The 24,109-nt window shown below is 45.5% G+C and overlaps 2 protein-coding genes across 4 annotated transcripts in view; both read left to right on the top strand.

The window, feature by feature from the left end:
• The window catches only part of LOC120801190 (aryl hydrocarbon receptor-like), a 30,786-nt gene extending 26,347 nt beyond the window's left edge, over nucleotides 1-4,439 (top strand). For 2 of the 3 annotated variants that reach the window (XM_040147816.1, XM_040147818.1), the window contains exons 8-11: nucleotides 125-234; nucleotides 705-846; nucleotides 988-2,728; nucleotides 3,645-4,439. In XM_040147816.1, coding sequence (XP_040003750.1) covers nucleotides 125-234; nucleotides 705-846; nucleotides 988-2,728; nucleotides 3,645-3,725 — 2,074 coding nt within the window. In that variant the 3' untranslated portion in view covers nucleotides 3,726-4,439. The remainder of the gene's footprint in view (nucleotides 1-124; nucleotides 235-704; nucleotides 847-987; nucleotides 2,729-3,644) is intronic. The other variant, XM_040147817.1, reaches the window with a different exon arrangement.
• Nucleotides 4,440-14,794: 10,355 nt separating this feature from the next.
• The window catches only part of LOC120801888 (aryl hydrocarbon receptor-like), a 39,564-nt gene continuing 30,249 nt past the window's right edge, over nucleotides 14,795-24,109 (top strand). The window contains exons 1-2 of the mRNA XM_040149214.1: nucleotides 14,795-15,154; nucleotides 19,579-19,766. Of these exons, the coding sequence (XP_040005148.1) occupies nucleotides 15,114-15,154; nucleotides 19,579-19,766 (229 nt within the window). The 5' untranslated portion in view covers nucleotides 14,795-15,113. The remainder of the gene's footprint in view (nucleotides 15,155-19,578; nucleotides 19,767-24,109) is intronic.

Genomic DNA, 24,109 nt, shown 5'->3' on the forward strand with positions numbered 1-24,109 from the left:
AAAACCCCATCGTCCAACATTAGACGGTTTCCCAGGTCTTATTACAATCAACTTGACTGTTGGCACATTTTGCTTCATGGGTTTTTTCTTTTTTTTTTCTTTTTTCTTTTTTGTCTCTCTCCAGGGGGAAGATTATTCTGGGCTACTCAGAGACTGAACTGTGTATGAAAGGCTCCGGCTACCAGTTCATCCATGCAGCTGATATGATGCACTGCGCCGACAACCACATCCGCAGTTTGTTGGCAATTTCAACTTGTTTTATAAATAAATAAATAAATTAAATAAATATTTATACTATTTGGTATTTGACGGAGATGCAAGAAAGAATTAACATTGTTTATTTGATGCAAGAGGTAATGAACTAACAGCCAAGTGTACATCTGTGCATCTAGGGTTGTCTGTCACTAGAAAAACAAAAAAACTTTCTTAAGAGCTCTGTTTCTGAGAGAGATTCTGTAAAAAGATTGTAAAAGTGGCTTGTGTTGCCATGTATTTAAACTTTTAAATATCTGACCAGAACAGAGATCCCAATTTTTTTCCAGAGTGAGATATCACACCAACTGCTGCCTAGTTTGACGCGAAGTTTTGTTGCCATGGTTACGAATAAACCTTAACACACAAAAAAATAAACAACAAGGTTAATAATCGGCGTTGTTGCAACAGATACTGTTAACTCCGTGTTGTGCGTGTCGTTTTCATCACAGTGATTAAAACAGGAGAGACCGGACTGACTGTTTTCAGGCTCCTGAGTAAGTCCGGTGGCTGGGTGTGGGTGAAGGCCAACGCCAAGCTGATCTACAAAGGAGGAAGACCGGAATTTATCATTGCATATCAGAGAGCTTTAGTGTGAGTGTTTAATACCTTCTCCGTAGGTGGGTCTATTGGTTGCTAAAATTATGAAATTGAAACTGTCAACCGTAACAGAAGATACATGAAAAAAGAGTAAGACACCTCCTTGACAACTTGTGCTTATTTGGTCCTTTTCAGCAACGCTGAGGGTGAAGAATATCTGCGTCAGAGGAGGCTGCAGCTTCCCTTCAGCTCCACCACAGGAGAGGCCGTCCTCTACGACACCGGCCCCACGGTGGACGTCACACATTTTCAGTTCAATAAAATGTTCAGCAACAAGGACACGAACGAGAATGTGGCCCCCGGCTCTTTGCTGGACTGCTTCCTGAGACAGGATGAAAAAGCCTACACGCAGATAGTGCCCCCCCCCTTGCCCGTGGATCAGGTATTCATGGACAGCGAGGCCCTGGTCAGCGTTCACAGTGACACATGGCAAGAAAATGGGCCCGCAGCTGCCAGGGGTGACCCTCTCGTGGTGAAAGACGAGGCCAAGCGGTCAGTGATGGCTGTGATTGACAGCCTGGAAAAAATGGCTCAAAATGGAGACTTTGGCGCAGCGCTGCAGAATCTGGAGCTCGACAGTGAAGAGCTGGTGGAGTGGGAAAATGCTCTCAAGAGATTGAGTCAGGATGAGGATCATCAGAACAATGTCAGGTCTGAACTGGACAGCATCCTCACAAATGACATATTTGAATACATTGATTCAGTTTTGTTCAAGGAGAAGGGAGAAGATTGTCTAAACGCCAGAACTCCCAAATGCCTCGCAGCCAACAACAATAATCAGCAGGACCCTTTCACTCAGGCTGCCCGGTTCCCAGCCCCCCAACTCTGTGAGCCACAGTTGTTTCAGACACTGAGCCTTGATCATACTAACTCTCCAATGAACGGACTCTGTGCTCACCAGCAGGATACAGGGCAAAGCTTGTTAGAGTCTGCTCAGATATTCAGCTGCACCCAGAAACCCTCCCACCAAGGCTCCCTAATTGCTCAGTCTGACGCCAACCTGCCCCCTCTTCAACAGCTGCAGCTCCAGGACATTTTCAGCCCGTCGATTGAGCTCCCGGAGCTCGCCGTCCCCGGTGCCTCGGCTGCCGATACCCTAGCCCCTTTTCCGTCCTGTGAGAAAGTGTCCATCAGCCACATGGGCTGCCCTCAGGGGATTTCTGCACAGATGCAGCCCGGCCAACTTCTGCCGTGTCCTCAAAATAATTTTCAGCGCCCTGCGATGGCATCAGGTGGACCGCTGCTGCAAAGCTCTGTTGAACCGCCGAACAATGTAGCATCCGGCGTAATGGACATTTTGCCACCCCTGATTCCTTGCAACGACTTAAGTTCCTCCACCACACCTAGTATTCCCATTCCCTTCGCCTCAGCTCGTCTGCAAGGAAGCTCCCCCTTCGGAAGGCACAACCACCAGGTTCAGCAGTGGTCGCAGAGCCAGCAGCAGAAGCTGCCTCATGCTCCTATCATGCAAAACGGACACGAGCCGATAACAGTGTGTCACAGCCAAACTTCCGAAAGCCAAACATTCCCACATTCTCGCCTTTGGCCGAGGAGCATCACCGGACTGAACCACACTCAGCAGGGGGGGCTGGCATGTGGCCAGGCGGCTACTCAAAGCAGCTGCATGTTCGACCAGCACTTTTCTTCCAGTCCAGCAGGGGACGACATGCTGGCTTTCTCCGGGCCCTCTGGCCTGAGGGAGGCGGACACGTCTCTTGATCAGAGTCTTCCTCAAGGTTCCTGCCGCTTCCAGTGGAGCAGCGGCGAGCTTGTGGTGGGCGCATCAGCCGTCAACCAGCAGAACGCCAGCGCCGTGTCCCCCTCAGAGCACGCACTGAACATTCAGCACTTCCTGAAAAACCCCAGACAGACACAGGTAAACATGTCCCACTGTGGGCAGGATCATTTCACCCAAATCGAAAATTAAAAGAGGACAGAAAAAGCTGAAGGAAAAAATGCATCATGAATAATTATTTTCAGGCCATAATTAAATGTAGGATCCCAACAAACAATTATTTTTATTATCAATTCTGACAATTATTTTTGTAATTACTCAATCAATTGTCAAGTCTATACAGTATCACAATGTTAGTAACAAATGCCATTTACAATTTCCAAGAGTCCAAATTGACGTAGTCCGATTTCTTGTTTTGTCCGACCAACGTTTCAAAACCAAAAGATTTACTATTAACTGTGGTGTAAAGCTAAGAAAAGTGACTCTTTCTTCATATTGAAAAGCTGGAGGCAGAAACTATTTGGCGCTTTCGCTTAGTAAATGACTGAGTTGATTAATCAAGTATCAAAACGGTTGATTAATTTTCTGTCAAATGACTGATCAGGTACTTGACTAGTTGTTTGCTCCCATTAAGTGTAATGAAGAAAAGAGAAACAGAAATGTGATTTCAAAATGAAAATTGAAAGTGGAACCGGAAAACTGAAAATATTAAAGGTGAAGGCTTCAGTGTAAGATTCTTTGAATGAAAGCTGAAATGGTTAGATCAGCCAAAGGACTAAAAAACAGTGGAGGCAAATGTGGTTTCATCGATCCCAGACTTGATTCGGTATCAATATGCCTTTATCCATTGGCATTGTCTTTACGACATTTAATCGCGGCTTAATTATCTCTAGTTGAAATCAGTTATTTTACATTTTCTGTTTTTAATATTTACGCTTACTATTTTCTTCTTGTGTGAAATTATCCTTTGTACCACTGCACAAAAAGAAAGGAAAAAAAAAAAGACCCCTCCTCAATCTAATTCCCTTTGCCCGTCTGTCCTCTTTTCTCCGTTCAGCAGGATGAAAGACTCTCAGCTGAGCTCAACGGAATTTTTGCCGCTCCTGCCCGTGATGTAGCCATGTACCTGACACAGTAGGGAACGGGCCCGGTTCTTATCGCGGTTGCAGCAGCTACGGGACAAGGGCAAAGCGCGGCATCAGTGCTTGTCCTCAGACTCTCATGCTTACCCCCCCCCCCCGTTATTGTTCGTATGTTTTATATCGCTCTGTAACATATTTACTTTACCAGTCTGTAATGTTTAAAAGCTTTTGCTCGTCAGTTTCTAGTGAAGATACACTATGATAATAATGAAGTATGAAGCCGCAAGTGTGTGTGTGTGTGTGTGTGTGTGTGTGTGTGTACCAGGACGGAGCTGGGGCCAGCGAGGATGATCGGTCAAGTGAATCCAAATAGCCAAAGAAATATCTTTTCATAAGGGAAACCACAGCTGTCATGTCCCCGTTCTCAGCCAGGGACATCCATTTATTTCCCAGATTTGAAAAACATTCAAAATAGGAAAAAACAGAGTAGGAATGATTATAAAGAATCACTGAGAGTGATAGCTACCTGAAAACACAACTGTAGCATCACTTTAAAAATGATTACCGATAAAATGATCTGTATATTTTAAGTGAAATCCTCTCATGTGTCTGATATGAGCATATAAATGTAAGCTGTAATTCGATGTATAGTATATTTGTTTCACTCGAAGGTCTGCTTTGGCTGACAAAAATCTCCCACGTAGAGAACGCGTCAGCACATGATGCATGTGTTTGTCTGCCTGCAGTATATATATATATATATATATATATATATATATATATATATATATATATACAGTAAACGTGCCTTAATGGAGAATGCTTTCCGTTTGAGGCTTCCAACAGTTAACGTGTCAGAAACAAGCAAGGAAAGCAGAGGACATCGTATTCAGGAAGAATGGCTCGGTTGTGGGCAAACTACCCACCTGCGGCTCGGATTTACTCCGCTTGCTGCTACTGTCCGGGGTGCCAACATTTTTGATTTCCCATCAGTGCTTACTCAAAACGGAAGGTGAGCATAGCTGCAGTTAAATTAGTTTGAGTCAACGAAGCTCAAAATAGCCCCCTGTGCGCGCGGGCCACGTTGAGATGCTTCTTTCTCGTGTCCGTAAACCGGCGGTGCTAATGCGTAGACACGTAAGCCCCGTCAAAAACCACATGACGCCTCTCCAACGCCCCGCCCTCGGCGCCCAAACACCCGCAGTCGGTTTCGATTCTGACAGATCCATACTGAGACTCGCGCCGGTCCGCGCTTCGTGTGCGCGCCCAGCTAAAAGCTGGAGAGACCCGCGAGCACGTTTTCGAACGTCGACCGCGCGCTTATGACCTCAGACAAAACGCCGGCGAGGTTTTAGGGAAAGCGTGTCCTCTCTTTCGGCGAGTACACGTTGATTAAAGCCGTGTCCACATTCACGGGCCAACCTCCTCCGATTGGACGCAACCAACGAAAGTGGGTCCACACTGAACGTTGTAAATTAGACGACTCTTAGAATGACTATCAAAACTGATGGCGCGTTCAGGCACTCCTCATTAACTTGTAAGTCAAAACCTCCCCCTTTGATCCCCGGTAGCTTGGGCCCTCTCATGGACAATGAAGCGATAAAGCCCAGTGTTAAATGAACTGGCAGGTATCACTGCTATGATATCTGAGTTTACAGTGCAAGTGACAGCAAGTAACGTTTACTTCAACAAGTGATGGACAACTGGGGAAACAACGTAGCAGGTGAGAGATAAGATATTAGAAATATAATCAGGATTTTGTGCCTGATTGCTTTTATTTACATCCGGCGGTGGCTCTCTTCATCTTTTGCGCGTCGTGTTACGTGCTTTCTAATCACTTAAGGCCAACAGAATGCAGACACCCGACAAATACAGTGTGTAATCGGCTGACCTTGCGGGTCGTCGAGGGGCGGCCTGAATCCTCTGCTAAGCAGCCGATGTGTGGGCTTCCCCGAGCCTTTGAAAATGGAGACGCCCTGTCATCCTGGTATGTCGCGCTGTTGTTGAAATGCCGACTTTCAGAGGAGGCAGTCCCTGAAATGTGAGGCAGCGGATGGATTAAAAAAAAAAAAAAGCCCCCGTACCGGCTCCAACTCCGATGCATATTTTACAGCCGCCTCTAACAGACATTCAGTCAAAGATGCGGGTGACTTTTGCAGCAGCTCTCACCCATAAATTCATAAATTTCTGCTCCGTCCTCCCGTACACGTTACCTTGCACGGGAGGATACTAAATTAGATTTTTCATTACCCACACCGAGCCGTATACAGTAGGACCCTATCGTTTTTCTTGTACTAAACAGGCAGCTGAAAAGTATCCCCATATAAATAGATCCGTGCCTTCCTGTATAAAACATCTGACATTAATATTCCCCTCAGTAGCTGTTGTTTTTCTGAGGTGCAGTGATTTAAGGGAAGCTATGTCCAAAGAAGATATAGTTTCCTCTGTGAATTGATAAGATTGTATCCTTAAGTGCATTTCGAGGCTCTGAGGAACTCCTTGAAGTCCGTCTTCCATTACACAAACGTCCTTAACAATGGAAACGAGGGGAAATCTTCGGTCCTGACATCCAGTATCTCCACAGAGATAGCAAACTGTCCCATTTGTTTTCATTAATGAACAGAATGGAAATGTACCAAGAGGAGTATTTCAAGAATGTGGAGACTGCTCTTAAAAAGCATTCAGATCAAATTTGCTCTGCTGTGTCCGTTTCCTGTTTGTGCTCTTCACTCTACTTTGGCTTCTTTTCATCTGATTTTCGCCAGATGTTTGTAATATCCACACTACAAAAACAACAGTAAGGGTTTGGCTCAAACCGGGCAAGATGAGCATTGACATGGCAGCTTTTCCGTATCCCCGCTGCACTGTGGGAAATTACTCAGCATTTTAACTTTCCCTAAGAATCTGTTGTGTATGTCTTTGGAAATACCTTTGAGTTCAGTACTTAAAAACTGGGGGGGGGGTGCCCAGATTGATATGGCCTTTCTTTTCTCTGTCCTGGTCACCCATTGTTCCTTGCTGCGATGGAAGAGCAGTGACGGAAACGTCCCTCTTCCTCCTGTAGAGGATCTCGGCGTGAATCGGGCCGTGGAGGCTAAAAGGACAGCTGATGTTGGGACTCTGATTCAGACATATGACCACAGCCGCTATGAAAAAACCTGGAGCCAAATGTTTTATTCACTGCGGTTTTGATATTTTTAAGTTAACATGTGCCTTGACGGTTGCCATATTTGTGTTATTTGTTAAAAAAAAAAAAGAAAAATGAAAAAGACAAGTAGATATACTATATCATAATATATGTTAAATAACACCCTTTGTCGACTGTTAAATGCTTTTTTTCATAAATATATGTGTGCAATCATTCAAATTGTGTTTGGCTTATTTCATTATGAGGTCAGTATCGAAGTTCAACTGAAACTTTACTGGTCACCTTCAGCAGTACGTGTGGATTGTTTGGCTTCAGTAAAGAGTATGTGGATTATTTACAGTAACTTAAACTTTGATTTACTAACCCGAACCCCAGTCAGTGACAGACCATAGTCAGAGCTCTTCGATAAACTTTAATCAAAGACCTTTTCTAGCCTCCTCGCCAGATCTTAAAGTTCGCCCCTTGGTTGTTGGAGACATCAACTCTGCTGATGACATTTGTCGTTGCTCCCGTTGTTCCCTCTCCTGCCTCGCCTCCATCTGTGTCCTGCCGTTTGTCATGAATTTTGTCACGGAAGGCCGAGTCCATTACACTAGTCATGCGACCAAACACAGAAGTGCAACAGTGTTCGTTTTTTCTGAGACAGCGGAGCAGCAACTGAAGGCCCAAGAAATGTGCGGGAACCGAGTCAACCCTCCGCCTTTACAGCTTCTCACAGGGATAAACTGAGTTTACATTGGTCAGTAACGTGTGTTACGTGATGTGAGAATTAATGGCTGTGACGCTATAAAAGAAAATACTATAGTTTTTCCTAGAACAAGGCTTGCTAGAAAGAAACTGTTGGGCCGCTTATTTCCCCAGATGGCAGATAAAATGGAGGCCCTGATCCAGTTTTATTACACAAGGACAACGCACGTTATCAAAATTATTAACGTGTAAATGTGGCCGTGGCGGGCTAGTTTCCTTCCACAGTCCCTGGGCATGGAGGAAAGGAGGATGTAGACGTCACCCTGGGTTTCAGGGAACCATTGTGGCTATTTTTCACCATCAGACCAAACAATTATTCGCGGAAATAATCGGCACATTAATCAATAGTGAGAATGATCCTCAACTGCAACTGGTGACGGGAAAAAGGGCATCGATGGCAGCTGTGACATTACCCCTCTGTTTTCATTAAGGACAACGTATTAGGTGTGTGTTAAATTTGAATGATGAATGAGCACTTAAATCGACTGTGTGCGCCGGGTAATGGAAAGCACCCAAAGAGGTAGGTGAGGATGTAAGCGATGGAGGTCGGGGAGGAGAATTCGAGAGGGAGACACAGAAGAAGTGATGGTTTGTACCCACCAGAGGGCTCACTCTCCCTTTCCTCGCCGGCCGGCCCAAGCACTGAATGCTGTACGTACTGTGTGGTACAAGGCAGCATTCTCACTCCTGATCACAGCAACAGAACACATCGGTGCAAACGTGACCAAATAAATTACAGGTACAGTATCTGCATGCGTGAAGAAAGACTTCATGGACTATTCGCCTTTTTAGGTTTTCCTACTGACCCGAATTGAGAAAACAAGCCTGTGTTTTTGTTTTTTTTTAGCTGCATTTACAAACAATAGTGATTTAAAAAGGCATTTGATGGCGTTTTTAATGAGTCGCATACCTTTATGAATAACTGATCAGATCATTATTAAATCTTAAAGTATTATTGCACACAAAAAAAAAACTGCAGAAAGTAAAGGGCTGCACAAATCTTGTCATTAGATCGAAGGCTGCCTCTTCATACAACATCGACGCTTTACGTATTTAGACCCTCAATATCACTTTTATCTGTGTACTGAATCCTTCATCTGCTTATTTGGTGACTTACAAGGCCACAACCTTGCATGCTGATGTAATATTATATACAACTTATTGTGTGATTGGATTTCTCAGTGCTCTCTGTTTTCCTCTCAGTTAACACTGCAGACTGCGTTTCTTCCTTAGGTGACCCTCTACGAAGGCTAGTGTAGCTCCACATCTGCTGGATGTAGAAGCAGGCGACTGTTCTCCAACACTTCAGCCGGCGACTCCATAGGTAACATCTCACAGGCTGTGGGTTAATCATCTTCTTAGTTCTTCTGCCCCCCGGTGGCCGAGGCACGCAGATAATGCAACAACTGCATGATGCCTTACGTCATCCATGTAGATAGTTACGGCTAAAACTGGACAGTGGACATTCATGTGTTTGGCCTTAGAAAAAGTTCTAAAACCTTTTCTTTTGTACTGTATTTATTTTTTTTATAGTTTTAGTGAAAATAACAACAGTAGTGGACTTGCAGGCAAGTATACCGGGGTCCCATCACCCCGACGCAATTCAGAACCGCGAGCTCACTGACCTGGAGCTTTCAGGAAGCCAAGAGCAACGCTGACTAAGACTTGAGCAGGTAGTCTAACCCACGTTCGTCTTTATGCATAGGCAGGGTCGGACTCTCGCCTGCAGGCCACATTGTGGGCAACGTCGCGAGGCGTGTCCCAGTTCCAATACAGCTCTCTCAAAACACTGTGCAATCAAAACCCCTAACAACCCTTACTGTTACTTACCCTTACATCTGCATGTTTAAAAACCATCCTGGAGTACGACCTTGAGTAATGCCCCGGAAGACGTGTAGCAGCTGTCTTGTCGGCTAACTCTATGCTACCAAGTGGAACGGGCGTAAGGTGAAGGTGCTCTCCACCCACACAACACAAAATAAGCTTGGCCTGTTCCTTCCGGTCTGTACGAAGTCCTGTGCTGACTGAACGCTCCCCTGCGGGGGAGGACAGGACGACCTTGACCGGCAGACGGACTAAAAATCCACAGCCATCCCTCTCTTTCTTACACGTTCTTCTTCACAATCAGAGCGTTTAAAGCACATCTCCAGCTGTGGCGGTGTCCGTCCGTTGGGACACGCGGTGTGTAAACACACACAAACCCTTTCCTGTTCCCAACGCCCCGCTCCTGGAGGCACGAAGGGCGAGTGCCTACAGATTTCTGCTGTGGTGTGTAGAGGAGAACAAGAAAAATGATCCACTCAAACAAATGGGCTGGTCACCGCTCAGATGACTCAAAGTCTAACGGAAGCTTAAGCATGACTGCGTTTGGTGGTGTTCAAGGAGCAAAACGGGTTAATACAAATTCGTTTTACCGTCTTTTGATGTCTCTTTTTTCATCCTTGGAAAATGACAATTGATTTCAATGAAAAGGTTGCTGGTTTTTGGTCCTCAGCTCAGCAGATAATGCTCATGAGTCAAACAAGCCGCTGTACCGATGCACTCGTTTGCATTTACTGAATAAACAAGGCAGTCAGGCCTCTGTTTCATGCCAAAGCAGCAGAAGCACAAACTCCATCACAACGCCGTTTTCAGCGGCTGGTCCAAGTCCATGTTTGCCCCGCGCCCCTGTTTGGTGAGTTCCTCAAGAGCAATGTCCCAACTCAAGATGCCCCAGGAGCTTGGTTTCCCAAAATACCACCATTCAATTTGTTTTTCTTACACCTAATCCTGTGAGTACTCAACACTTTCTCAAAGTATTTGCACTAGTGTCATCAAAATGTACGAATATGATATGAAAAAGTGACTTATAGTGACTTATAAAAAAGTGAACATCTTGTAGTAGAGGTTACTGTAGTTAACGAATTGCGCTGATCCCACTAACTTCTAAAACACTAAAACGATACTAAAACAATTCTATACTTGACATCATTCTAGCAAGGAATTCAGTGTCTCTTGAAATATATTATGAACCCAACTGACATGTTGACATGTTGACATTGCGTGGCCTTGAGAGCCCGTTTTGATCCTACGACCTGGGGGGAAGAACCGTTTCGTCCTCGGTGGCTATTCATCCCTCTCAGCTCATTAAACTGCCTGTTGGTTTTAAAGGGGACGAAAGGCGCCGATGTGATTGGTCATTATCAAAAAACCTGCCCGCCTGCTGATGCTGTATTCCTCATAATACTCGACTATTTATTCTCCCCCAGCTTCTTCTTTTTTTTTTTAAACCGTGCTGCACCGGGCCGGGACTCAGCCTTTTTGCACTCGTCCCTAGGATTTATGCCAGGTGTTGAGCTAGTGCCCAGTTTCAGGAAATGCAGGGGTTAAAAGTCTAAAGCCCATACTGGTCCCTAGCAGGACCAATTTACATTACAATGCGGAAAAAAAAACAACACACCAAATGTGCAGCTATTTTTAGAGCCTTACCGGCGGTGAGGATGAAAATCCAAAAGGTTTTTTCATGTCGGCCGTGCTAGATTAAAGACAAGGGTGTCCTTGTGAGAACGTTCTGTCCTCTGGGGAACACGAATGTAAATTTTACGGAAAGCCGCCTATTAGATTATAGATATATTATGTGCACAGCTGACATTTACTTGAGGGGGTGACGAGGGGTAAAAGGTCCTCGGACTGTCCGAGATGGAAGTGTTTGTCCTCTGGGAACCCTGATTGTCCCGGTCAGCTATCGTCAAGACGTCTTGCTCGGGACCAAGGTCTGTGACGGGCTAAGAAGACAGAGCGACATCACCGTCCTCGGTCCCAAGGGGTTCAGAAACTGGTGACTTGGAGCTGCAGTTAAACTTAAACATACATGATTCCTGGAGAGGAGGAAGGTTTTGCTTTTACAAATGAAACAGTCACTACACTGACTTAACTACAATACAGCCTGTCAGCCTGGTGGCCTAGTTTTCCTCTCTACGTGTGCTGGGGGGGGGGGGTCCTCGGCACCCTAAGGGGTCTGATGCGGTCGTGTGACTTGATGTATGCATTTCCATAGCGGCCCATTTAGACATGTCTGTCTTTGTCTGCACTCAAAACACACAATTGCGGTGAAGCAGTCCGACCGGATCCGGTACATGCTCACGACGTTCAGCCGTAAGGTTCAGTCCTGTAACCAGGACTTTCGTCATAAGTCCCCCCCCCCCAGTATGTATATCCAGTATGAAGCATCAGAAGTTGGTACTGAACCCTCAATGGCAAGGGTTTAGTTTTTAGTTTGTTCATTTATTCTTTTGGTTTAAGGCAGGAAACAGTTTGAACTTTAGATTATATTTTACTTGACGTCTGACTGAAATTACGTTCAGTTTTTTGCAGTCAAAAATAAGGTCTGCATGTTTTTTCTTTTAAAAAAAAAAGGCTGAAAAATGCACTCATAATTGTTTTTACATTTTTTTTTTTAAATCTCGACTCGAACATCAGTCAAAGTCCAAAGCAAAGAGGTCTGTGTAGTAAACATGCAAATACAGCGCCTCGCAGAAACAATGAAGTAGGGTGAGTGCATTAACGATACACAGGATATGGAACCCGGCACTTTTTTATTTCTAGTTTTGTTATTTTACTATCACGCAAAGCAAATTTCGACTAATAAATTTAATATGCACGTTTTTTCCTTATGCATGTTAATAGTTTTACACTACTGCAAAGAGGAAAAACCAGGTCTTCGGGGAAATATCAGAAATGCTCCTTTTCTCAGAGGTGTGTTGCTGTCTGTGTGTGATTGACAGCAGCTGGCGCCCGAGCTCAGGTAGCACCGAACACTGGCACGGGACTGGGAGACAAAGTAAAGACGCTTGTGCCGCAGCTCGCAAGCCACTGGCGGACGGCGTGTCGTCCGCGGAAAGGGAGACGGAGCGCCTGCGATGGGGGCACACTGGCTCCACGGACCGCCAAAGCGTCTAACGGGACCCCGGTGACATCTGCAGGGTAGGTTTTCACGCAGTTTCGCGTGCCGCGGCTGAGCAGCTGCAGCCGGGCGTTTTTCCCTGGCGCAGGTCCGGTGGCCCGTTCAGGAAGCTGAGGTGCGGGACAAGACGCGTGTTCGTGTTTGCCAGTTAGAAAAGAGGGAGACTGACGTGGGTTGTCGGTCGGAGTCTGCGGCCCTCGCGTTGTGGGCAGCAGCTGCTGTCTGGCTCAGTGGGACCGTCCCACGATCCAACGCTGATGTCGCCGCTTTATGCAGGTTCCCCATCTGTGCAGACTGACGACTAAGTGTCCTCTGACGAATCCATGCAAAAATATCATGAAACCAGAAACTTCTCTCCTTTTGTTTTGTTTTCTTTTGTTTGTTTTCCTCAAAAGGGGAACACAGTACCAGTGATCTACGGAGCAGTTATGTAGTCGGATATGTAGGCTACCAGATGGCCAATGCCGGGCAGCTACCGAGAGGCCCCAGACCCCCAGGGGCCCCAGAAGCCCCGGGTTTTACGCCATTTCATTTGGGGCTGCATAATTTGATTGACCGCAGAACTTTGTTGGAAATTTGCAGCAACTGAAGTACAACAGTAACTCTGATGGGTCCTCCCTCCCCTGTCTCCCGACCCGGGTCTCGTAAAGGGAACCTGTGTTCACTGGACAAAATGTCAGAAAATAGTAAAAAAAAATAAATAAATCTGCTCACCGTTATTCCCTGAAGCCCAGGTTAACATATTCAAATTGCTATTTTTGCCCCAAACTGTCGCCTTTCCTATCATAAAATACCGGGAAAAGTAGGTAATCAAGTAATTAATCAACTAATTTTCTGGGTGCCTGGGGAAATAATGAAACTGCAGCGTACGTTGGGGTTCAATGGGGGACCCGAGAACGCGTCTTCTGCCCCGGGTCCCCGTGAGAGTTGCATTGTCATGGTTAGAATTGGTTGTTAAATTTCAAAAAAAAGGAGAAGAAAAAAAAAAGGGGCCAAAACACGTTCACATTTCCCGGACGACGTTACTGTAATGGCCCCAGCGTTGGCCCCAAGAGTAACACCGAGTCAGGTAACACCCTCTCAGACTTCGACTGCCGAATGCCATCCCCCCGGTTGCCGAAATGTCAGACCAAATACCAAGTGCCCTCGGAGCCGCGGATAAAACGTGAACACACACATAAAACTCACGAGCTGCATGCAGACGACGGAAGGAACCCGAAGTTGCCTCGGACTGTTCGGAGAGTTCGCAGCACAGCCCAAATGTAACAACGGGCCTTTTTTTTTTTGTCTTTCATGGCCGCCATGTTGACCGAAGGTCAAACAGATTTGCTTCTGTACCGACGGTTCTGTGCAGCTTCAGGAACCGAGGAGGAGAGAGGGTGAAATAATCTGACCGGTGTTCGGCCTTGACTTTAAATCCCGTCGGTTTGTACCGACAGACAGACCCGGGGGGACTGTACCACTCGAACGACGGTAGCTTCCGGTAAACTCTGTGGCGTGGCGGGCCCACTCCTGCGGACGCTGACCGCGGGCTCTCCTTACCTCCCGCCGGGCCACTGCCCGTCGGGGCCCCACGCAGAGCTGTTTTTTTTTTTCGCGAAAACGCCGAGGTGAATTCACGTGCATTATTTAAGAGCCTAACCCCTGACCCACATTCGGCGCGAGCCCCACTGCGGGCTCGACGTAGACCTCCGGCTCCCGTCTGCGCGCTGATTGGCGGGCGGGGAACAGGCTCGGCCCGTGTTTCCAGGAGACTCTCCCGCGTGCCCGCGCGCGCGTCCCGCTTGCCTCCGCTGCCCCGTGCCCTAACACACACAAGGTGCCCCCGGGGCGCGCGCGGCCGTTAGAAAAAAAAAAAGAAAAAAAAGAAAAAAAGAAAATCTGTGTCGGGCGTACCCGCCGGTGGAATGCGCGCGCCCGCCGCCCCTCGTCCGCCGCTAATTGGAGAGCCCCGCCGATGTAGATTATAAGATGTAAATACCGGAGGCTTCTGCTTCGTCTCTCCGCGGAGTTTCCCTCGTCGTGTCCCTGGACGGGAGGAGGATGAGGAGGGTTTCTGTGCAGACTGCGCCGCTTCTCTCGTAATCCCCGTCCTCTTTTCTTCTCCTTCTTCGGGAGGATGAAAACGCGACATCGCCTTCTCACTTGGAGCAAGTTCATCTTTCCGTCAGGCTGATGGGGCGACAGCTGTTGGGTTATTTTTCCCAAAGTTGTCTTTTTCTCTTCTTTTCTTTTTTTTCTTTTTGCGCAGATCGGATTCTGCTGCGTCACTTTTTTTTTTTTGTTCTCTCTCTCCTCAGATTTTGATTTAATTCCGAAGTGAAGCGGGCCCGTTAAAAACCAGGCGAACGACGACCCGTTGGACCGGACTCGGTGTCTGCCCGTGTTTTCAGTTTTTCATTTGATTTTTTTTGTCTGTTTTTTTTCCCCTGTATTTTTTTTTTTTCCTTTTTGCTTTTATTTTTTTTATTTTTTGTAAAGAACGCGTTCACAGTCTTGATCTGGAGGATTATAGCAGAGCGTTTCTCGGCGGCTTACATGTAGCGCGGAGAGAAGCCCCGTGCGTTTCTGAGGGAGTCGCCGGAGGCTCGGGGCCTAGGAGCCGTCATGTATGCAGGACGCAAGAGGAGAAAACCGGTTCAGAGAGCGTAAGTTCATTTGAGTTTTTCCGCCGGTGTCAGTCCCCGTGCGATCGACCGAAAAACGGCCTCGTCTCGGGGCGTCGCAACGAGCCGACGGAGCCTGCACGAACTGCGACGCTTCCAGCGATCGGCCCCGATGGTTAAGAGATAGAAAGGAGAATTCAGCTCTAAAGATTTCGTGCTCTTCCCCCTTTTAAAAATATTTCGATTTCTTTAATGGGATATTTCCACCATTGAAACACACAGGGTGGAAAGGTTCCTGTAAAATGTGGTGCAGGGCTGCTTCGATGCCTGCGGATTACCGCAGGCCTGCAGCAGGTTTAACCTTCAGGCCCCCCCCCCCCCCTTTTGATTCGTGTGTGTAGGGGCTGCATTTCTGACACGGTGTCCGCAGAAATGAACAGAGCACACGATTAAAACCGGCTCCTTCCGTTAATTCACCCGAATGTGTCCCGGCTCGTTGACCCTGGTGCAGGGTGTTGCGCCATTTTCTGTCAAAACGCCCTTCAGAGGACCAGGATGACAGTTTGTTTGTTTTTGTTTGTTTGTTTATAAAGTTCAAACTGTTTCCTGCCTTAAACCGTCAGGCCTGTGATGATTGGTTTAGAATAATTTTTAAAAAATATTAATAATAAAAAAGCGTATTCGCTTTTCTGAAATCGTAATGTGAAAAATATTTTTGGAAACTGAACCTGACTCTTTTTTATTTTTATTTTTTTTTTACTGAAATCGACCCGTTTTAAGGCTTTAACGTGACTGTCACACCCACAACCCCCCCCCGATTTACAGACAAGGAATTCGCAGTAACTGTTTTGGTGCGACACTACAGTCGCGCGGCATCGAACCGACGCCATTTCCCTCCCGGTATTTCAGAAATGTGTGTAAAAGGCAAACGGAGAACGAATCCGAGGTCGGTCCCTGTTTTTTTTTTTTTTTTTTTTTTTTTTGACATGATCGTTTTGTGACTGACTTTGGAAAAGCTTCCGAACTGTGCCCGGCAAGACGCAGGAGTCACACGGTTCGGTGCCGCTACGCACGGCCAGAGCATCGTCAGACTGACCTGCTGTATTAAAAAAAAACAAACGACCACAACTCCAGCGTGTGTGTCAGCGAGTGACCTCTGACCTGTGAGAGGCTCGTGTTTATAGGCAGGGAGACATGTTTCCATTGAACGTGGTTTAATCTGGGAGAATCGTAATTCCTAAAAAGGAGGTTCGGCCTTCCCCGGGTGTGGGGCTCAGGAGCCGCCCCGGCGATTCCTCCCCTGTGCTGAGGCAGGCCCGAGGGTGTGAGACACAGAGGTGCTGGAATCTGACTCGGGGGATCAGACCCTCAGCCGAGGGAGCGGAGCAGGGGCAGCGTGGGAGCTTTCGTTCCCAGGGCTTTTCGTGTAGGCCCCAGTCTCACAGGGGGCCACACACACACACACACACACACACATTGCAATGATTAATGACCATTTCGATCATCAGTTTATCGCTTGCTGGTCGCAGCTCTGCCAACTGAGTTTACTGTAAATGGAGGTTCAGGGAGGCTAATTTATCCAGGAAAAAAAAAAAACACAATTAAAATGACAACGGAACCGGTGCTGATTCAAAACAGTGTCAGCCTGGTGAAGAGCTCGGTCTCCGGCTGGTCTCTGAAATCTCCAAACTGAGCAAAACTGGGCCTTTTGGATCAGATTAAATCAACAGTTTTGTGGACATGGCTTTTTTTTTTACCCTGGAAACTTATGATAGACTTTTGATTTGATTTGATTTGATTTGTAGGAAATCTTATATGTAATAGAAAAAAATGAATTTATTATTGACGATGATGATACAAATCATTATTTATTGTGGCAGTAAACGCACACAAGCGCGCACCCAAAGAAGAATGAACGGCCGTGCGGGTCAAGTTGAGTCACACGCCGTCGCCGATGCGCAGCATAAACAGATCTCCATCCGTCCACATTCATGCTCGGTGATAAAATCTGACAGTGTCAGTGTGTGCGAGTTAGGGACAGTCATGGCAGCCGCACCGTGTACTGTCAACTCACATCGCCGTCACGTTGCTCAAGTTCCCCGGACGTGTACGAATATTTGCGAGCTCTGGAATACACACCGATCTCTGCTCCAAAATGTGAGCCAACATGTGGGAGCCACTCTCACATACGAGCCCATCCGCCGACCTTCTCTGATCCCGTTCAGTGGTTGTTTGCATCAGTGACATTTGTGAACGCAATAGTGAAACCGCCCTACTTTAATTTTTTTTTCCTTCATAAATGAAACCCGTGACGTTGATCGTCAATATGGTCAAAAACAGTAATTTGTACGGTCTGCATTGCTCGTTGTATTAAACAAACGAGAGAAAAATGATTGGGAACGGGCAACACACAGATCACATGACGATAGATTACGTGAACATCTGGGTGTAGTCATGGAAATGTGTGTTACATAACCGAGTACCTATATGAGCGTACAGACTTTACAGGCTTTGCAGGCTTGTGACCACTTAAAACGAAGCACCGTCTACTTAAAAACTCCCTCCAGGTTATACAGTGTTTTACCTTGAAGTCAGGGGAGTGAGATTTTTTTTTTTTTTTCTTCCCCTTCTCATGTAGATACGTCTTACAGGCCTAAAGAGGCATAGCTGTCCACTATTTCATAAGACAAATCAGAAATATGTTATTTCTGTTTGTGTTTTTTTTCTTCTTCTTCTCTCTGTCGTTAATCATCCAATTTATGCCGAGATCTCTGGCAGGGTCCCAAAGAGGTTTTATAGGCTGCGTGTAGGCCGCCATGCCGATAGAAAAATCTCCCTGTTGGATATGTTGACTCAGTTCTCAGCATATTAGGATAAATACCTCCAGACACTTACCTGTAAAAAAAATATTGAAGGAGCAAATATAACGGGGTGGTATCGTAAGAATCCAACAGCAACATTCGTAATAGATAGGCCGAGAAAATAGAAATAGATAAGTAAGAAAAATCTCTACAGATGTACCTGATCGTTTTCATTTTCTGAATTGAATCCATCAAATTACCACTAATTATGTGTGTTGACCTGCAGAGACACGGCCGATTAAACACAGACCACCGTGAGAATATTATTGAAATCATTAGGGGACGTTTTAGTGCCTCAACACTTCGTCTAGCAGCCATCATCAAATTAACGTAAAGATGCTAAAGATTTCTCTGCTTGCGTAGCTTTGTTTGTTGCAGTATTTGAGCCACGGGTTCAGTCTCCAGATTGTTTTCCAGGTTTTTTTTTGTTTTTAATAAAAAATGTATTTCTTTATGCTGAAAATCAAATCTGTGGCTCACTCAAGATGAAAAATAGTTTGCTCCATGACGTAAATCACACCGACAAAAACGCCAGCTATTTTCTTTCGAGCCCTCTGTTTATAATCTTGGGGCGTGTGGCTGGAATAAAGCATGTGTGCCGTGAGTCCTTATTTATCTAAGAGATTATTTTCCTGATCAAAAACCAACAGCAGAAAACCTCTCGAAACTCTGTCACCTGAACAGAGCAAAGTTCGGGGTCTTACCACAAAAGGTCATCATTCCCTGGTCTACCGTGCTTCATAGTTGTCCCTCTACTAGTATGTCTTAATTTTAGCTGGACTTTGAAACGCATGAATCCGTCAATATCAAAACTAACTCCCTCCCTCCTCCGGGGGGGGGGGTTCATCACTGTCCTGACGCAGTCACCACTGAAGTGGTTTCACAAAGTGAGGCACAACATTTTTTTAAAACTATTACATAATTAAAAATTACCCACTTAAATACAAGAATAGTTTTTTCAAATTTAAGAATAAGGAGTGTTAATGTAGTCCTGCTAATCCGCTAATTGCAACACTGCATTGAAGCTTTATTATATTTATGCTCAGTGAACATTTCCCCCAAATTTTGTTGTCCGATGCTTTTGGCGTCTTTGGAAATGCTGGACCACTGGTGAAAGAGTTTACCTAAAATGTGTTGTAATAATTACTAAAAACAAAAAGAGAGGGGTCGCCAAATAAAGCGGATGTTGGATGTCTTAGAAATGACACTGAGATGCAATAGTGCTGCTTTGCAAAAAGGTAATGACCTTAAAAATACCCCTTTGTTGCAGCATGCTAAAGTCCCCCAAGCAGGCCCCCCTAAATTTTTTGTTATAATCCCAATATTTGATGTAGCGGACTCAAAATTATGTTTGCTGTAATCCCGGGATTTCGTGTTTTAACCTCAAATTTAGCGTACTACCAAATTGTTATATTCTCAGACTTTGTTACTGCAGCCCCAAAAATTGTTTGACCAAGAAATGTCCTCCAAGCGCAAGAAAGAAAAAAACTGACAAAATGAGAGGAACCCATTTTTCTGTTTCTTTGTCTGGGGCCCCTGATTGGTCTCTGAGTAACTGCTGATGTTTTTGTTTTGACCTCTGTCTTCATTTACAATATTCATCAGGGTGAAACAGCCACCAGCTGAAGGGGCCAAATCCAACCCGTCCAAGCGGCATAGAGACCGGCTGAACGGAGAGCTGGAGCGGCTGGCCAGCCTGCTGCCTTTCCCTGAAGAGGTCACCGCCAGCCTGGACAAGCTCTCCATCCTCCGACTGAGCGTCAGCTACCTGCGAGCCAAGAACTTCTTCTCTGGTAAATTTACAAGGTCACACATGGCCCCGGACTTTGCTTTTGTACTGTAGATGGGGGGATTCTGTGCTGTGGCAAACCTGGAACATAGCACGCGTATTAGACTGAAGCTAATGTCAACCAGAATAATACCATCTGTGTTTGCTTGGCATTTGTTTGACTCTTTTGCAAAAGAACAGTTACATGGATGCACTGATCTCATTTGTCACACAACCCTGCTTCCAATCAGTATCACAGTTTGGGGAAAATCATGTTGTTTGCTGTGAAATTCACAGAGCATCAATATCAAATTAATGAGTTAGGTATGCAACATGCAGCATGTTTAGCCATGACACAAAGACCGAATGCCGAGGGAAAACTGCTAGCCTAGCCCCATCACACAGAAAGTGAAAAAAATAAACTTCCCATCAGTTCCAAAGTTGTCTTCTTTACATTTTGTTTAGTTTGCTTAGTGAACAGCAGTGGAAAAAGGATTTTAGGGGCAGTTAACATTAGAGTAATTTTCTTGACCAACAGCAGTCGTAAATTAACTGGTAGTAGCAGCACAGCGCGGTAAAGCACGCGTCTGACACGGACGCCACAGATTGCTTAAAAGCAGGTACAAAATACAGACACAGCAATGAAATAAATAAAAGCTAAACAAAGCCAAGTCTAAGTGGATGGGCCTTGAGCTGCTCTTTAGTCCACAGAGAGACCGTTTAGGAGTCTCAACCTCAGCAGCACAGTCTTCTTTAGTTTTCAGTAGGGAGTAAATGCTTGCAGCATCATTAAAAAAAAGTCGAGTCCTTATAAAGAGCCAAACTGAAACCACAACCTCTGCTCCGCCAATAAAAAGAACCTCATTCAGAATCGTGTTGACATCTATAACAATGCAGTGCCTGAAAATCCAGCCCTACAACATAACGGCAACAACAACAACAGCAGCAGGCCTAAATCATGCGGTTCATTTCATTGGTCTAGACAGGCTGGTATATTAAAAAAAAAAAAAAAGATGATGCACAGACATAACATTGCTTTCGTTCTCTAACTAAAAAAGAAACAAACAATTTTCCACAAACCCCACAACTGTTATTAGTCCAGTCAGGTGTTCTTCTGACAGCAGTCGCTACAGCTAACGATTCGGGAGTGTCTGGACGTGTGGACGTTGAGGACAAAAGAGACAGTTATGTACGCTGGGAAATTTCCTGGGAGCTTTAGTCTTTTAAAAGTTAGCAAAATTCATTGTTGTTTAAATTCAACAACCATTTTTGAGGCCTATAATTCCAATAGCAAGTGCTGCAATAGATACTCATTTATCTTAAAATATGAATAGCAAGTGGTAATAGTTTGGCTTTCCATAGTGCAGTTGCCAGGTTTGAGCAGTGTTCTTACTTTGGATCAAACCCAGCTGACGCTAGGATGAACTGGTGGCTAGCTTAGCAGACAGTGAGACAATGTTAATTAGACAGCATCGGAGTTTTTGAAAGTGTGTTTTGAAATAGCCGATCTTCAATCTGGTTAATTTGGCAAATGAAGACCTCCCAAGATGGGAGATTGTTCATTTAAGAAATACAAAATCCTGGCATCTCTTCAGCATCTTTGACAGATCTGTGTGCTTGTAATAAAGAGAATGAGTGATAAATCTGAGCAGGGAGCAGCAGTTTAAAGTGGTGGCTGTTTGTAAATGACCTCGGTTATTGCTCTGGTCCCTCCAGCCATTACAAGAATGTCACAACAGCCAAGTTGCTCGCTCTGTGTTTGTGCTAGATGTGATTCCCGACATCTCACGGCTCATCTCATCAGCCTGAGATGCGGAGACCGCTACACGGAGAGAAGAGCAACCAGCCACCGCCTTATCCAGATGATTTCATACCAGGGGAAGGCCCTCAATATTTCATTGAGACCCATGTCTAAGTGTGTGTGTGTGTGTGTGTGTGTGTGAGATGTGGAGGATGAGCAGCTGGAGCTTTGCTTGGTGTCCATTAAAACCATACACCAAAGCACTGAGAAGAGTTGCATGCCAATGGATGGATGTGTACGGTTTTCTTTACTATGCGGAGTGAACGCATTGTTATTTTAGGTGGTGATCTTTCAAAGAGAATGCTGCAATGCGGCCGTCAGATGCTCTCGAAGCATGAATAATTGAGAGAAACCCTCGAGTTTAAAGAATTTATGAAATGGAGGCAGAGAAATGTTTGTTTAAGGCAGCAGCTTTTTGAAATGGCTGTTTAAGGTGAGACAGAGAGGATACAGCACCGGTGATATGAGTGTGTTTTCACATGGATGTAGCAAATGCATTTCATATCTTTTATTGCGCGTGTGCTTGTGTGTGTTGCGAGGCTGCTTCGTTAGTATGTTGCGTACATGTCGAGGCTCCCGAAGAAATAAAATGAAGACACTGAGGTCTGAAGCGTTTTCCTCTTCCGAGAAATTTCACTCGATACATTTTAAGGTTAGGATTTGTGTTTCTCATGTACATTCTGTAACATATGGAAGAATTCCCTGGCTACTCGAGCTGTCAGAGTGAATTATTGATAGTGGATTTCAGTACCAATAGGTCAAAGTGTAGCCTATAGACAAACCCTCGTGTCTAACTGCATTAGCCTACTTCCTGGACAGTCTCTAAGTAATTAACGAGCTCAGGGTTCTTACATTAAGGAAGCAGCACCGCAGAGAGAGAAGTCTGTGGACCCTGAAGGGCCCAGGGCTTGGGGCTGCCTTTGTGGTCAGCCATAATTTGTTGTACGTAAACAGCGCCAATCCTGCTTGTCAGAGACATCTGAAAGTGGGTGGTCTGCGGAGCGATGACTTAGCTCCAGTACACTCTGGGAACGCTGCCATTGGTTCAACACTCCAGTGTTGCTGCTTTGTTTGCATGTTTAGAGGAACTGTTCAATGCTTGGAGAGGCCCACCTTCATTAAATCATTAAAATGCATTGGATTTTCTTGGAGCCGGGTAGAGATCTCTTTTTGAAAAATCATTTCAGTAAGGTTCATTATTTGAAGTTTGTTGTACGCACACATTCGCCGTCATCACTGTGCGTGTAATTGAAAATGTCATAGGAGTTTAACAAAGCCCTGGCAGAGCCCAGATAATCTGTTTGACAGTGTTATCTAGCCCAGCTGCCATCTTTGTTATTGTCTGGAGCTCCGATGGGCTCGTCCCTCTTGGCCAGTCTGAAGAGAGGGGCGTTAGCCCCTTTAAAAACCGCCAACACTGGGATCACCCCAGTCTGGCCGTGAAGCACCTCTCAGCCATGAGAACCACCTTCACAACTGTGGTCTGCCTTCGGGATCCTCCGTTCCCCATGCATGACAGCGGCACTGTGGCAGTTAATGAGGTGAAATATGAAAATTTGTCTGTTTCCCGCGAGGAAAGCTGTAACATGTCATCTCGTGTCCCTTGAGGTGCGATAGCCCCAGGTTATAAGGCGGAAGGATGTCAGAGTGTTCGTGTGTTTCTGTGTAACGTGTCATGGGCAACGGTCAACAGCATCGTGATGCCCATGAATTCTGCAAGATTTACACCTCGGTCTGAAAGCTTTACGCCACACCGCTGGTGGTTTTTCTACCTTTTGTTACTCTTCCGCGCTGAAAGGCCACAACATGCAGTTTTTCCAGCACAGTTAGTATGGTCACGGATAATTTGGTGTGGAGAATCAGTGATACGCTTATTAGTCTGTTCTCTCCTCTTTTATCCATGTGTGGGGTGAGTTTTCCAGCCGGAGCGCCAAACACCGGTCAAGAGTGACATATCTCAAAAAACAGTGGTCAGATTGCTATAAAATTTGGTATGACTATTTGCAATCCTCTAATTGTTTGGGAGATACCCCGACCTTCCCTCTTCTCTTCCCTCTAGAGAAGTATCTTGGAAACTGATAGATTTGCCGAGCACGTCGATGCTCTGCAGAAGATGAACGTTATATGTCTTCTAGCGCCAACCTTTGGGATAAAACTGTACATTTTGCAGGCCTATTGTTGGTAGGGAATATGATATACTTTATTTTTAAGAGCACATATCCATAGAAAAGCTGCTGCAGGTCAAACAGTTCTGGTCAAATATTTGCCGTTCTGAACGCTTTGTAGGTGGTTACTATGTTCTAAATGTTAAAGGTATCCTGTAGAGTTTCTGATCACAACTTGCACTATGGAGTATTTTTCCAAGAGTGGGTACCCAGTTCATTTGTACCTCGTGCTCGTACAAAATCTTTCTGATGGTTTCCCACTATTCCTCTGACCCACATCGACAGAGAAACAGTGAATGTAACATAACTTCGTGTACTTTTAGGACCACCGCGGAAAACAACAGGGTCAGCTGTGACAGGCTCTGTTAGTTTCTCTGCATAACCTTGTGTCACTGCTGTTGT

This window comes from Xiphias gladius, chromosome 16 (genome assembly GCF_016859285.1).
Source record: "Xiphias gladius isolate SHS-SW01 ecotype Sanya breed wild chromosome 16, ASM1685928v1, whole genome shotgun sequence".
NCBI lineage: Eukaryota > Metazoa > Chordata > Actinopteri > Istiophoriformes > Xiphiidae > Xiphias > Xiphias gladius.